This window comes from Hirundo rustica, chromosome Z, assembly GCF_015227805.2.
Source record: "Hirundo rustica isolate bHirRus1 chromosome Z, bHirRus1.pri.v3, whole genome shotgun sequence".
NCBI classification, from domain to species: Eukaryota; Metazoa; Chordata; class Aves; order Passeriformes; family Hirundinidae; genus Hirundo; species Hirundo rustica.
This window is the reverse complement of record NC_053488.1, coordinates 7,999,946-8,015,959: the sequence shown is the minus strand read 5'-3', so window position 1 is coordinate 8,015,959 and position 16,014 is coordinate 7,999,946. Positions and strand designations below refer to the sequence as shown.

General features: G+C 36.0%; 1 protein-coding gene across 2 annotated transcripts in view; it reads left to right on the top strand.

Moving 5' to 3' along the window:
• The window catches only part of PIK3R1 (phosphoinositide-3-kinase regulatory subunit 1), a 60,083-nt gene extending 44,523 nt beyond the window's left edge, over positions 1 to 15,560 (top strand). Inside the window, exons 1-10 of one of the 2 annotated variants that reach the window (XM_040089764.1) lie at positions 2,911 to 3,022; positions 4,435 to 4,537; positions 5,215 to 5,313; positions 5,440 to 5,620; positions 6,077 to 6,202; positions 7,167 to 7,309; positions 7,582 to 7,758; positions 7,857 to 7,925; positions 10,199 to 10,369; positions 10,823 to 15,560. In XM_040089764.1, the coding sequence (XP_039945698.1) occupies positions 2,917 to 3,022; positions 4,435 to 4,537; positions 5,215 to 5,313; positions 5,440 to 5,620; positions 6,077 to 6,202; positions 7,167 to 7,309; positions 7,582 to 7,758; positions 7,857 to 7,925; positions 10,199 to 10,369; positions 10,823 to 11,012 (1,365 nt within the window). In that variant the 5' untranslated portion in view covers positions 2,911 to 2,916 and the 3' untranslated portion in view covers positions 11,013 to 15,560. Of the gene's footprint in view, positions 1 to 2,910; positions 3,023 to 4,434; positions 4,538 to 5,214; positions 5,314 to 5,439; positions 5,621 to 6,076; positions 6,203 to 7,166; positions 7,310 to 7,581; positions 7,759 to 7,856; positions 7,926 to 10,198; positions 10,370 to 10,822 lie in introns of those variants that run through there. The other variant, XM_040089762.2, reaches the window with a different exon arrangement.
• Positions 15,561 to 16,014: the final 454 nt, after the last annotated feature.

Sequence of the window (16,014 nt, the reverse complement as noted above, 5' to 3'; positions counted from 1 at the left end):
ATATAGGAAATTGATTAAAAGTCTCACGGCCTCAGACTAAGGGTCTTGAAGCAGCACCTGTATTTGTGATTCAGCATAAGCATGTACGGTGATGCTGTGCTTGCAAGCAAGCTATTTTGTTTGCACAGAGCTGCTTCTAGAGATGCAGCTCTTTTCAAGGAAAAATTTTATTCTATTTTTTTTTTTTTTCTGCAGTTAGCCACTTCCTGTATTAGGCTGTTCATGGTGCTTTTCTCATCTTCAATACTGCATGCAGCAGCCAGTAATAGGGACTGTTTTAAAGCCTCTTACAATGGGCTTCTCATTTACTTAGCTAAAATGAGAAAGTTAGCCCTGCATTGGCCACTTGTTAGCTGATGACAACTTTTACTTTGAATCTGGCTCCCATCCCCCAGCTGAAATCCCTGGCTCAGCAAATATTTGAACCTACCCAAGTTAATCATGAAACTGAGATCTTTATCTGAGAGAGAACGTGCAAGCTACTGAGGGTGGCGGTTTCTTTTTTTTTTTTTTTTTTTTTTTTTTTTTTCACAGTACTGAAGTCAGGTTCACTTTTTAATGATGAACCAGAGTAAGTAGATACCTTCTGCACACCACAGAGGTTTAAGCAGTTGAGAGGGAAGGCTTGGATATTCTCACTGCAAGTTACAACTCTTTTAGGTGGAACATTGGTTGGAAAGCAGAACAATCTCTTTTTCTTCATTGCTTCAGAGAAGCTTCCTACTAAATGGAGGTTTTAGGGTTTCTTTTTAAGCAAGATTTTTACAAGAGGAAACCAATATTGGACTGTATTTTCAACTGTTTTACAAGGGTGATCATTTCCGATGCATAATTTACAAAGTAAGTGATTTTGAATTTCTCTGGTTTTTTTCATCATGTAGAAGTATTTTACTGTAACTGATTACCAGGTAGAGCTTTAAAATCTTAAGATACATGAATTTAAGTCAAGTACTTTAGTACCTCTCCAGGTGATATACAAAATGGGTAATAGCCTATCTGCCTCCTCTGTCTTTTCTTGCCTGCAGGCTAGGCTGGTCTGAGCTGAGCACTAACCTGATTATACAAGTTTGTTCAGTCCTAAATTTGGCCACCAGTGAAACTCTAGGGAAGTAATTTTTCCTGAAAATAATTTTTATTGAGCAGAATAAAAAAAATTACTGATTCCACATGAGACCTAAAAGCAGCAATGCAGTTTTTGTAGGAAATCTTTGTAACTTGATTTAAATAATTACCTTGGTAAGTTAACTGTTTGGGTAGCAGACAGGCTAAACCTCTAAATTCAATGTTTAGACTTGTGTCTGGGATGATTTTAAGTATCCTACTTCATTTTGGAAATAGAAGGAATCTTTGGAACATACCTACCTCAACAGGAAGGGGAAAATCTACTTCAAAATGAAGTTTCTTAATGTTCAAAGCAAATTAGCATTCATCTTTTTGTATATGTTGGTACTCCAGACACGCTCTTTATGTTGATGCTTGTCTGAAAGGGGTAACCTGCTCAGGGGCACAGACAGTGGGGAGGGTGAGGGGGGAGGGCAGGGGCAAAATACTTGGAAATCATTTAAGTTGTGTTAATTTTTAAATGAGTCTTTGTGAGATAGAGCATATTTCAGCTGTTCCAGAATTTCTTATGGTGTAAGGCACAGAGAGTTGCTACAGCTAGTCTTTGTTGTAGTTATATTTGGTGTCTTTTTTTCTCCCCCCATAGATTATAGCAGGTATAAAGCATTCATGTTGCTTTACATAGCATTCTGCTCTAAAGTTAATACCCTATTCTGTGTTTCTTCCAAGAGGTCAGGGAGAGTTACAGTCAGTGATGGGGGGAGTTAAGATGGAATATTTGTAAATGGTTGGAGGATGCTACTGACATAAAGTCAAGAGGTGAAGAAGACACTGACAAGAGACTCTTGCTTTTAAAAACAATTAACTTGATAAATATATCAGTGAGAATAGCATAGAGAAACTGTGTGAAAAGGCAGACTAAATCTTATTGTATCCTCACAGTCTTTTTTTATGTTCAGCATAACCATTTTTTAAGATCTTGCTCAGTTATGACTTCCTTCCATTGTTTGAATGAATCAGCTGAATGTAAAATTATAATATTCAGGGTTTTAATTTCAAAATTAATTAATCTAGATTGATTCCAATTGTGTTTTATTACATAATGGTAAGAGAGGAAGACATCTCTGCAGTAAGCCCGTTTCATATAGTAATACAAACTATCACACCTATGTGCCCATAAAAATAGTAGAAACACGCAGAGTTTAAAAAAATAATCCATACTTTATTACGTGAATATATACATCTCTTTTGTGTGTTTGTGTAAAATGAGTGTGTGATGGATATGCACACACAGTCCTGCTCTTCTCTAATGCATCTCTAATATGTGCAATAGTTCTAGAATCCTTTTAAATCTTCTTGAATGTCAAACTTCAGGCGTTCCAGCAGGCGAATGCACCTGAGATGTGACCAACCTGCTTCCGAAGGGAGCTGCCCTGTGTGTGAGTGTGTGTTGTGTGCGCCTGTGTGTAACAGCTACGTGCTGCAGCATATCAGCCTTTTGTCATCCTGCCAGGATTGGACTGTACCATGCATGCTGCAAAGTCAGGAAAATGAGCTAGGAGCATGGGCAAGGAGAGCCTGCTTGCTCCTTTTGTGGGTAATACTAGCTTTATATCGCAATTCTGCTAAATGTAGATTCTTCCCAAAACTGAAATTGTTTTAAGATTAATGTAGAACAAAATGAGGAAGCAGGAGTGGTTTGGTGACATTATTTTGACATGATTGGCTGAGGATTATGATGTAATAGGTTACAGTGCAGCCCCTTATAGGTTTTAAAATGAATTCCAAGACACCATTACAAAGACAGCCTGACTCTTTTCTTGTATCTGAGCTTACTCAGTGAAACTCATACAAATGTACAATACTGTTTGGAATATGGAAGAACTGGATATAGAATATCCTAAGACAGATATAAATTGTGGCACAGACTTGATGTTTTACATAGAAATGGATCCACCAGGTAAAACTGCAGTCTTATTATAGAAGACTTAATTAATTTTGGTGTTTACAATAGCTGCTGAAAAATTCATGCTGGATATGTAGGATTTCTTTACTTTGTTATTGATACAAATAGTTTTCCTTTTTTCATAAATTAGAATAAAATTGTGAATTAGTGCATGGTTGTAGTAATTAGAATCTTAACATTAAAATACCTGACTGCTTGCTTAATTGAATTTTTACTGAATTGACCTGTTTCTGTTTTGATTTTATTATGTCAGATGTCGTTTTAGTCCTGCTATTTTATAATGAAAAAATTATATTTATTTTATTACTATTTTTGCTCTCTCTGTTCCACACTGTGCCTAAAAGGAGATGCTGTAGTAGCACTCATATTTCCTGAAACAGTGATTCCAAATCATTGGCTTGGATTGTTTAAGGAAAAAAAAAAATATGTATATAAAATCTAGCAATACTGATTTAATGCCTGTTGTAGCATCATTTATTCATATCATATGAAAGTGTTACGCTCTCCTGATGTTCCTTGAAACTTCAAAAACATTGTCTTTTGAGCCTGGTCATAATATACAGGACAAGAATGATGTACTTACTGGAGAACTGAAAGAGCTGAGTTGATTTTTAATCCTGATTCCAGTGTAGTGATCCCCCTCGTTACTAAGTCAGTGCTGCAGTATCTTCTCTGGCACCCTCTGGTATACATATGCAGCTTTGACATTGAAAAGGGGGGGTGGGGGGTGTTTTTAATCAGTCCTGGCATTTGGAACACAATTTATTCTGTAGAATACTAAGATTAACACAAGGGATATTTGGGTCACAGATGGGTTTCTTGAACTGTTGGGTTTGGTTTTTGAGTTGGTTTTTTTTTTTGCAAATCATTGCACAGAATGCTGAGGATCACAAAACCCTGATTCTGCTTCAAATATATTGTATTGCTATGGGTTTGCATCTTTTATTACTCAGCTTCTAGGTAAGAAAACAGCAAAATTCCTCTAAGATCCTTACATAGCAGGATTAAAAAAAAAAAAAAAGAGGCATGTTTTATTACTTGTGTTCACCCGAAGACAGTGAAAGAAGGTAAAAGCAAACTTGAAGTGGTTTTTTTTTCTCAAATGCTTTCTTCGCAGGGGCAGGAGTTGAGTATGGTGTTATATTTTCCTTAAAATATTTTATTGCAAGATAACATCATTTTTTGAAACAGTATGACTTTATTTAAAATTATTTTGTTTTCAAATTTCTTGATTCCTGTAGTGTCTATTAAAGAATGTTAATGATGGACAACTCTATTTGGTAACCAGCTCGTTTTTCTAACGCACTCATAGAATTATAAAATTTATGTAATAATGTGTAATTTCAAGGTATATACAGTCATGTTTTCAGTGAGTTACAACTTTTCTTCCCCCCTTTCATTTGCAGCACTGCCTCCTAAGCCACCGAAACCTAATACCGTAACTAACAATAGCATGAATAACAACATGTCATTACAAGACGCTGAATGGTACTGGGGGGATATCTCAAGGTAAATCACTTCAAGATATGCATTTCTTATGTTTGGCTTTGGGCTATTCTTGCTGTGCTGTTCTGTGTATATGTATTATGCTTTGGGTGTAGAAAATTGACAGTTGTAAGAGCAGTTTTGTGACAGTTTCCACTACAAACAAATTACAGTTGGTTTTATTCCGAATATGACTAAAAAGTTACTGGTAGCCACTTGGAATGTAGAATGCAAAATGATTGTTCTGTTACTTTAAAACATGTATGAAATACTAGCATGAAAAGATAGCACTAAGAAAGAATTTTGTTCTTTCATTCAGCAGAACCTCAGCTGCAGGCAGTAGTCAGCAAGTCAGACTAACAAGTGCCATATATTAGCAACGTTTTTATCTGTACTATATATAGGTATATTAGACCAGCACTGGCTGCTCCAATTGCATAGGCTTGTATGAACAAGCAGAAAGAGCGTTGCATGAATAATAATTTTGTCCCGTAGTGAGAGAACAGAGTGTGCGATTTTTTATCCCACTTGTTCTCTAACAATTTTAAATAAGGTATTACATAGCTGTATTAATATGGAGACATAGAAGGCTTCTAAAACACACTTATTTCAAAACATTTGAATTTGAATTTAGAGCACTGTGGAAGAATACGTGTGTGAGAACTAATTGAAATGATTGGTTACTTTTGCTTTCATTTCAGAGAAGAAGTAAATGAGAAGCTTCGAGACACAGCTGATGGTACTTTTTTGGTACGGGATGCTTCAACCAAAATGCATGGGGACTACACACTGACACTGAGGTAAGACTAGTTACACTGAGTCTGTAATACTTGGTAGTAAAATGTAATAACTGCACTTAATGCAGAGTATTCTTTAGGAAATAGTACTTGAAGCATGCCTAACTTTTCAATATACTTTATTTGCAGGAAAGGAGGAAATAACAAATTAATCAAAATTTTTCACCGAGATGGAAAATACGGCTTTTCTGACCCTTTAACGTTCAACTCTGTGGTCGAGCTAATAAATCACTACCGGAATGAGTCTCTAGCCCAGTATAATCCTAAACTGGATGTAAAATTACTCTATCCAGTATCTAAGTACCAGCAGGTAATTTAGTTTATTTTCTTTGCGTTTCACTTAAATACAGAGAAGTTATTGAAGAACTTGCAGAACATGAAGAACTTCAGTTCTGTTAATGTTTGAAAAAAATCAAGTTGGTACGAACTTGATATTTTTGTTTAAAACCAACTTCATGCTTTGCATGTAAATATTTAAAACTTTAAATACTGCAGATACACTGTTAGGAAATAAAGATAATAATTATCTCACTCAATTGTGAAATATGTAATCTTCAGTATAAAGCTAAATACTTGCAGTGCAAAATACCTTTTTCTCATTAATTTCTCATTTGCATATAATGCATTTTGTGTATCTCCATATTGGTGAAAGAAGAATCACATTTCTATGTAATTATCTAAGCATTTTTGAGAAGTTTTATCCAGAAAAGCTATGCAATATAATTGTCTCCTTACAGAATATCTTTATTTCTGCTCATCATTCCAGGATCAAGTTGTAAAAGAGGATAGCATTGAAGCAGTAGGAAAAAAATTACATGAATATAATACCCAGTTCCAAGAAAAAAGCAGAGAATATGACAGACTCTATGAAGACTACACAAGAACATCTCAGGTGAGCTAGATTTGAACCAAATGGAGAATGGAAGACTTTGTAGGTTTTGAAGAATATTACAGTGAATTCCTCCTGTCATCTTCCTACTCTCCTCTTTCATTACCACTGCATTGCCCTGATGTGCTTGCTCAAGAATAGTGCAGTTGCTTACTCATGTTTGAACAGCCACCACCTGTAAACCAAGCCCCCCTCTGCCCAAGTCTGACAGCTCCATCCAAAGCAAATACATAACTGTCTTGATTTACCACCACTTCTGCATACTGACCTCATCAAGCTGAGTTATGGTTTTCAAGGCACATTTGCAGGGAAGCATTTCATTTTATTGTGAGTTTTTGAAGGGTCTGGTTTACCTATGCAGGATAAAGGGATGACGTGTGTAGACAAAATGAAGGAATGAGAAGCTGCCTCTTTCAGCTTAATCAATTAGTCCAGTTTTACAGTCCCAGAATCAAGACTGCTTATTAAAATGTGCAGGAAATATGCCTAAAAAAATTGAAGAAAATTTGAGAATTCCTGCCAACTTGAACTAATGACCTAAGACTTGGCTAACAACTAGGCATATAGGGGCAGGAGGGTAAACTAGATAACCTCCTGAGACCTGTCAAGGCCACCTTTATTCAGAAAGCCAGGTGTGCCCCTAAGGACCTAAGTTCGTACAAAGGGCAAAGTGCACTGCTGTAGGGTTCTAAGCATCAATCTATTTATACAAAACAAAGATTGTAATTGATTCTTTTTTTAGCAGTTCTATCATTTGATAACCTCATCATGGAAATCTTATCACGGTAGCCTTTTTGCACAGGCCTGTTGTCTCTATGCCATGAGGCTCAGCAGATAGAATACATTTTGGTACAGGGATATTGAAAGGATATTCTTTTACAATATGCCAAAGTTTTTCTGTGATACAAGCCAATAAATCTTCCCCTTTATCTGATAACAACTGTAATAACAATTATTTTATTTTCAGGAAATCCAAATGAAAAGAACAGCCATTGAGGCATTTAATGAAACAATAAAAATATTTGAAGAGCAGTGCCAAACACAAGAAAGATACAGTAAGGAATACATTGAAAAATTTAAACGGGAAGGAAATGAAAAGGAAATACAAAGGTCAGTATTTGATTTTGCATATCAAATTGTATGATTTTTGAAAAAAAAAAATTGCCAAGTATAGATCTGCCTAAAACTGAAGCAAGGTGACAACTTTGAAATTGTTCAGTTTGTAATCTAAGAAGCTTCAAATAAGGTAGATGTGAACTGGCAAAATGTATAACTACATCTAGAGAAATAATCTCTTCTCTAGGTGTCTACACCTCTAAACATCAGGCTATAAAGTTATGAATAAGAAATCAGAGTGTAACCTACTACATTGTTCCATCTAGAATCATGCACAACTATGAAAAACTGAAGTCTCGGATAAGTGAAATTGTGGACAGCAGGCGTCGATTAGAAGAAGACTTAAAAAAGCAAGCAGCTGAATATAGAGAGATAGACAAGCGTATGAACAGCATTAAGCCAGACCTCATACAGCTGAGGAAGACAAGAGATCAGTACTTGATGTGAGTATCGTGAATTAACAAATTTTAAGTTGTTTGTTTTTTTTATGATGTCCAACTTTTGTGACTAAAAATTAATTTCATTTGCAATTATTGTCCAGGTGGCTGACTCAAAAAGGCGTTCGGCAAAAGAAGCTAAATGAATGGCTTGGAAATGAAAATGCAGAAGAGTAAGTATTGGAAGATTTAGGTATTTCAGGTGTTTCAAATCACCTAAATACAAAAGTGAGATAAAGGATATTTAAGTCTTGGACCACACAGAGGAAATCTCAAGACTAGGTCTTCAGTAACAATGCACACTGTTAAGACATGACAGACTACATAATGCAAGTAATTGGAAAGGAATGTGTCTCACCCTCTACTCTCCTCTTTTCAGGGAAGTGCATAATCACGTTACTGTAGCAAAACACTGAAATGTAATCTGTCTTTTTTCTTACCAGCAAAATTAAGTTCATAAGGTGTTAGTGTCTTAGAGAGATGTCTTACAGATGGATAAACTGTTTAGAAGGTCTCTTAGGCATGAGCAGGCTTTTTCTGAATCTCAACTGTGAGTACCATGACGTTATCCAGTACAGGGGTAGCCACATGATTGTGTCATATTGATGTTGGAGATGATAAATTAGCACGTGCTGAGGAATATCCTCTGGTTTTGTGGTCTGTTTTATTTTACTGGAAAATGGCAGGGTAGTATTCTGTCATTTCAAACAGTTTAGTTTACTGTACGTTCTGACAGGCTAGACTGATAAATACATTTCATTTCTTTCCGGGGAAAAAAGGCAAAAAGTTCTTGGGTTGTGTAAACATAGAGCAAATTTAAACAAAAGCAAGCCACAAAATAGTGAAAAATGAACAAATAGAAAAATCAAAATTGTCTCAGTAGTATCTGTATCAACATTTTCTGCGTATGTAGTTTCTTGTGCATCCCTTTTATGCTGCCTGGTTGAATATACAATGAAAGCAGCAGACTGACAATGACTCTAGTGCATTCTGCCTTGCTTTCTGGCCTTGTCCACATCTATTTTAATTTGGCTTGGTTTATTGAGTCTCCGACTGTTATCCTGGAAATTGTGCTTATCACTGTGGTAGAAGCAGGAGATAAAAAAAGACATACTTATTTTAAAGCCATGTTGCTTTCTCAGTCTTAGCACAACACAAAGTTGAGATGTTGTAAAATATGTAGGCACCTGTTCATGCTAGTGTTCCTATCACTTAAACAGTAGACAAAGAACACTCTGTAGGTTTAGTGTGGCATCAAAATAGTGAAACTGTTTAAAGAAAATCTTTGTTTTCTTTCTCTGATACTCCTTGCTGCCAAATCTACTAACTGCTGAAAAATTAAACTTTTAGAATATGGCTTTTCTTCTGATGTTGTATTGCAACAAAAAATCCCCCAATCTAATAAGCAGGATGAAAAATAAGAATTGCTTTCTCTAGATGCTGGTTGAAAACAGCTGAATGTATGTGAGTGTCGTGCAGGTCAAAAGAGTGATGGGATAAGGCACCTGGAGCTAGTATTATCTGAAACAAAAGGACCCTTTCTCTTTATCAAAAATAGAATTCTGTGTGTGATTGCTGATTCCTGTAGACTACTTTGAGAATCTTCAGAAAGATAAGACCATGGATGAGTGAGAAGTCATCTTTTCTTAGACCAAGGAAAAATTAATTAAAAGCCTACTACAGAGAGAATAAATGCATTAGCCTAACACAGACTTATTGCAAGCTGAGCAGGAGAGGCAGGGCCAACTAGTGCAGGCTGTTGTGGGATTGGGGAGCTCGGCAGAATTCCACACATCTGAACCAGGTGCTTCTTTTTTCATGGTGGGCTTTAGCTAAAAGGGTTCTCTGTAATACTGAATCAGTTTTATAGTTGGTGTCTGATTTAGTAGAGAAGCATGTATTGAATGCTGTTTTCATAATCTGCTTATAAAGGAGGAGAGAGAGAGCGAGAGAGAGCACTCCAGTGTTGCACCTTTTCACAAAGCCATTCTCCTATAAATAATTAATCTGTCTCCCTGTGCAACTGCTCGGAGGTTCTCCAAGCTGCAGCTGTAGTTGATACATTGCATGATTTTTCACTGCTGACCAAGTGTTCTGATCTTTGGAAATGAAGCTGACTCAGAGGGTAATGATTTTGTTGGGCTTGCTATTTACCAAAACAGTGAGCAATGGCAGAAGTACAGAAGTGCTCACAGCATATCCTGAAAAATAACACATCATCTTTTTTATGTTCTTCCTAAAATTTACGTGAGAGTTCTTCAAAGAAACAAGAAACAGAGCTTATATTTTACTTTCTTCCGATTGTTTAAATGGTGGAGTATTACTTGGTTTAAATTCCTGGTTTTACCAAGGAGGCATCCTGCTAACCACTGCAATACGGAAAAAAGACTGCTTAATTCGTGGATTTCATTTTGTGTTTCACAAACACATTTTTTCTTTTTGACAGCCAATACTCTATGTTAGAAGATGATGAGGACTTGCCCCATCATGATGAGAGAACGTGGAATGTGGGAAATATCAACAGAAGCCAAGCTGAAAATCTGCTGCGGGGAAAACGAGATGGAACATTCCTTGTTCGGGAGAGCAGCAAACAAGGCTGCTATGCCTGCTCTGTTGTGTATGTACCCTAACTTGTGCATGATATAACCAACATGCAAAGGGCTGCCTTCAGCTGGGGGCCAATAGACACTTACATACGCAAAATTCCTCTTGGACCTTTACATCTAAGAGCAGGTCAAGGAGTCCAGAGGCCCTTCTTATTGCTGCTCCATTTCCTACACATCTCCAATCTGTGCCACTCCCACAGAGGAGCCTCATTCAGAAGGCAAACCAAAACATGTGTGCACTCCTTTCTGTGCAGCGTGCTAAGTCCTGCTGTCTCCTGCCTCCCTAAGCTGGGGTGGCATTCACTAATTTGGACTAAACATAGGTTTCTACCATTACCCCACCACAGAACAGAGGAATTCTATGTACTGACTAGCATCTTAAGATGTATTTTGAATGCCTTATTTTCTATCTTAATTTTAATGTACTCACAAACTAAAAACTTGTTGTTTTTGTTTTTGTTCAGGGTGGATGGCGAAGTAAAGCACTGTGTGATAAACAAAACACCTACTGGGTATGGATTTGCAGAGCCATATAACTTGTACAACTCGCTCAAAGAACTGGTGCTACATTACCAACACACGTCACTTGTGCAGCACAATGACTCTCTCAATGTCACACTAGCCTACCCCGTATATGCACAGCAGAGGCGATGAAGATCTCAATACTCTGGGTTGTTTGTTGTTTTTTTTTAAAGAAATTATTTGGCAACATTAAGGCCTCTGGAGAGAAAAGGCTCCTTTCAGCTTTACTCAAGAATTTGCAGTATCTGTCTTCAGATGGGACTAGAGATTTCCTTCACAACTGCAGTGGGAGAGATCACAGTGTTGTGCTGTGAATGTATGTTTGTAATCTGAAGTGCTTTTTTTTTTAATATATATATATATATATATATATATATAATTATAAAAGAAAAACACAAGAGAAAAATCCAAACCTGATCTCCCTGCAGGGACACAGAGGCCTTTAAGCATGGTGCTTGTTTACGACCACTTCTGAAGCTTTACCAGCTAGAACATTGGATTACCCAGACACAAGGTATAAGAGGTCTGTGTCATTCAGTTATCGGAATTTTGTGGTCACAATCTGACTTGGAATGGTGTTGCTGCACTCAGTGGATCCAGACATACAGCATTGTGGTTCTATTTTGGTTTCTGGTGAATGATATGTAGCAGAGTGGCACTTTCATTTCTAAGGGACACTTTAAAAGGACATCAGTTACAGTATATTGTTCAGAGTAACTGTAATAGCAAAGTGTCAGGAAGTGTTTTGTTTAGATGATTAAAAATCCTGGTTTAAGAATATATTTAAGACTGAAGAAAACAGGATTTTCAATGGCATACAGTGTATAATAATGTACATAGTACTGGATGACTAACTATCATTGATGGAAACTGTCAATACCAAACTGTCTTGGTTTTTTTTCCTTTTCTGTTTGCTGAAAGCTGAATTTTTAGACTATGCTATGCAATATTGAATTTTCTTTCGGCTGCAGTCTTCTCTCAAGCATATCTACAGATTAGGCTTGTTTTTCTTGGTTTTTTTGTCCTTTTTTTTTTTTCCCCCTTTTGCCTAAGGGTATTTTTTTTTTGTGATTATTTTTTGTTAATAATTTTCTTGGGGTTCTTTTTTTGTTTGTTTGTTAGTTGGCTTTTATTTTTGTTTTGTTTTTAATGTACAGGGAGCCAGCAAGAGTTGGCTTGAGAACTAAAACTATGAAATATTTTACAATTTTCATTGTATAGAATATTGAGCTACTAGCTCAAAGTTTAAGAAGTTCGTAAATTTTTTTTTTTTACTAAATATTTTGTTGGGCAGTGCCTGATAAGCTTCTAAGCTGCTTAATTCAATAAAAAATATATGAACATTAGAAAATATCACTGAGTCCAACAATACTGTTTCAGAGTTATCTTTAGAATACGGTACCATGGTACATTTGCTTCTTGAAGCATTTTGAACTTCTGTCATGATTGTCTTTGTATATGGAAGACAAGAAAAATAGTGTATCCTTCTTTGATAGTGACTGCAGAAAAAATGGGGATATTTTGCTACTGCAGTGTAGAGTGTAGATAGTTTGGATCTCAGAATGAGTCCACCTTCATAGTAAATAAATGACTTCTTGACCTCTTATGACAGAATTTTTGTCAGCCTGTAAAGGTATTTTCATTTCACATGAAGGAAGTTTCTCTAATCTGTTGCCTAGGTTTGTTTTTTGTATTAGTATTGTGTGGAAAAAAAATCTTCCACCTCTACTGAGAATATTTGGATACAATGTAGAATTAATTAAGACTGGAAAATGTCTTTTTTGAAAATGATTAGGCTATGATATATATTTTCAAAAGTCTGTAGTCTCAGACAGGATCAAAGTGAAGACTTCCATAATTTCAGGGCACCAGAGACTTACAAAATCATAGTTCAGTTAAAAGAAACAAATGCATAAATCTCACTAAAACAAAGTTACCCATAATCCTGGGATAGTTCACTGTCAATAGTTCGCAATGGTTATTTATTGTCCTAACCACTGAGGAAATTCATATGTTGCAAATCAAAAAAGTAATGAAGTTCAGAGAAATCTTGGAAAATATTTGACTAAGTGAACATATGAAATTATTGTTCCCCCAAGACGCAAAAGATAAGATCCATTACTATTGAAGAGAGTTGCACACACAATCAAAAGAGTGAGACCCATGGAGTTCTCTCATAATAGTTCTAGTTAGAGAACCTTGTGTTTTAATTCAAAGTATGCAATGCTTTATAAGCTATTGGAAATAATAATAAGAAATTTGCCAGTCTCCAATTATCTTTGTATTATCTTTTCGTTTTTACATTGTTACTTCAGTTCTGAGGCTGTAAGGCTTTTGATTTTATTTTGACTTTGTGGTTTGTATTTGGGGGGGTATTTGTTTGTTGGTTGGTTTTTTAGTTGGGGTTTTTGGGGTTTTTTTTGTTTTGTTTGTTTTGTTGTTGTTTTTTTTTGTTTTTTTTTTTTTTTTTTTGTGGGTGGGTGGGTTGTCTTTGCTTTCTTACAGTTGTATTTTCTTATTAGAATTAATATCAGGAAAAAAGATTCAGCAAACATTGTTTCATGATAGTCATCACTTAGAAAATTATTCTGAATATTTTTCCTGAATAGAAGTTGTCTTCATGCCTTCCCTTTCTCATTCCACACTGCTTTCAGGCCTGTAGGACCATATGAATCTGTTATACTAATAACTGATTTGTAGTATGAAAAACACCAACAAGGTACTCTAGCATGCCAGTTATGCTATTGGGCTTGAAGTTACAGGTTAGTTCATTATACAGCAGTTTAACATTTGTAGCAATCCAAGATATTCTTCGGACATATATTAATTTCTGAATGTTAAATATTTTAAGAGTAAAATTGTAATTTTTTTCTCTGTAGACAAAACATATGTAATCTGAATTGATGTTTTATGTAGCATTTGTCAAGAAATTTTATCATAGTAAAGCATTTGGATCTAATTTTCCTCATTAAGAAAACCCCTGCTATGTCAGTGGGCCATATCCTTAGCATGCCCAGCCCAGTATGGAATATAATTGGTTCCTGTGTGCTGTGCAACTTCTCTTTGTGTGTGGGTGTAGCAGAAAAAAAAAAAAAAAAAATAGTGTGTGTGCAGATTTGACACTTGCTTTTCTTGCACAAGCAACAATGAGAAATAAGCACTATGTTGTAAGGATGAGTGCTTAGGGCTTCTTAAGGGGATGTTCTGCCTACACAGGGTCTGTGCAATTTGCAGGGATCATTTACGCCCTCAAATTGGCATGAGTGGGTTTTCTTTGGTACTTACATATTGTGTGGCCTCTGCATTTCTCTCCCTCTTTAATGCACAGAGCTAAGACCTGCCAAAGGCCCTATTCACTGCAGAGTTGTTTGTCTTTAATGTACCATATTGTTCACTCCAGTTTTGATTTGATCTCAGACTACTATATACAGAAAAAAAAGCATGGGGATATAACTGAAGAAACACAGTGTTTTTCTGTATTTCTATTGATGCATAGGTTTTTTTCCATCTAATATACTTCATGGATGGGCTTCTTTTTTTTTTTCTTTTTTTCTTTTTTTTTTTTTTTTTGGAGCTTTTTGTTTTGTTTTAAATCCCTGAGTTGTGCTGCACTGCAGCATCTCTTTCATGAGGCCTTTGAAAGGCATGAGACATAGCAAAGAGAACCAAAACTCACAAGCAAAATTAAGAGATTCTGATTTACTTAAAGGTGAAATATGAATTTGCAGGTTGGGGATGCATATCTGTGCATACTCATACACACTTGCTGTGTTTATGTATGAACAGTTCCCAATATAGATGCATTTTCACAGAACATGATCATTTTGATGAATTTAGTAAGTGATATCATTGACTTCGTTTAAAGACGCACACATGCACACTAGATCTTTGTGGGTGCAGCATGTTTCCAGATACAGTTAGAAAACTGAGTTTCTGTGTTGTTGGATAGTTTCTTAAAAAAAAAAAAAAAGGCAAAAAAAAAAAAAAAAAAAGCTTGTCTCTATGGTTACGTTATCTTGTCAAGCAATCTGTAAAACCAAATCTTCAGATTTTCTATTTGGTGTCAACTGTTCTGTAGTGAAAAAATGGCTTTGTCTTGTAATTGGCAATGAAATAATAATGCTTGGGAAAACATTCAGATGCTTCTAATGGGGAAAACTGCCGATTTTCACACAGTGCTTTTGCTATGCATGTTATTAAGTTGGGAAAGTGAATCCTGATACTGTTTTTTTCAGGGTCACTTTAGAAATGGGCAGCTCAAAGCATAATGCCTCCCATGGGACAAAGTTACAAAGTCCAACATTTTATGTAGAATCGTGCTCTGCTTACTGCAGCTAAGACTAAACTGTAGGAGTTGGTAAGGTTCCACTGCACTTGTCCTGATGAGATTGCATTAGCTGCCCATAATGCTGCTATTTTTTTTTTTTTAATTCTTGTTTTTTGAAAATTGAGCTCTGTTCTGTTACATGTCTTTAAAACATTAAGATTACTTTGTTTTAAAATTGTCGTTGAGGAGGTGGAGAGTAAAGCAGATTGTAAATTGCCTTTACAAGGCAACAGTGAAAACATGCCTCCTTTTTTGTTCAAGCTGTAGAGTTGATGGAGCTGTGTCTTGTTTTTGAGTTGCTTTAAAAATTGTAATAAGTCTTCAAGCAGAATAAAGGTTGTTTTGAAACTGCAGTTCCGTTGTTGAGGCTTCCTTAAGGACTGTGATGTCTATTTACCAGCGTCCTTGCCTAACTCTTCTGTCTCTGTGTGGCCTTCTTTGAAAATGATACCCAAATGCTCTAATTATTAGAAGAACTAGGGAGAAAATAGTTTCAGCTGACTCACAGCCATTTTGTGTCTTGAACTGAATGAGGTGGGTTCAGTAGCTCCAAAATAATCTCATGTCAAACAGTGACAAAATGACAGTTTTGCTTGTCTCATACCATTGCAAAAGCAGTACAATACTCATGATCTGTGATCTGCCTCTTGCAGTGCAGATATAGTTATGGTTCTTCTGAAAAGAGTGTGAGTTTTGTCTCTGATTTCCATTAAGCCGGCCTCTCAGTTTTTGCAGCTAAAAGTCATGTCTGCATATAATTGTGAAAACCAGCATAAGACTGAAGAAGAGGAGGGAAGTATGGGGGGA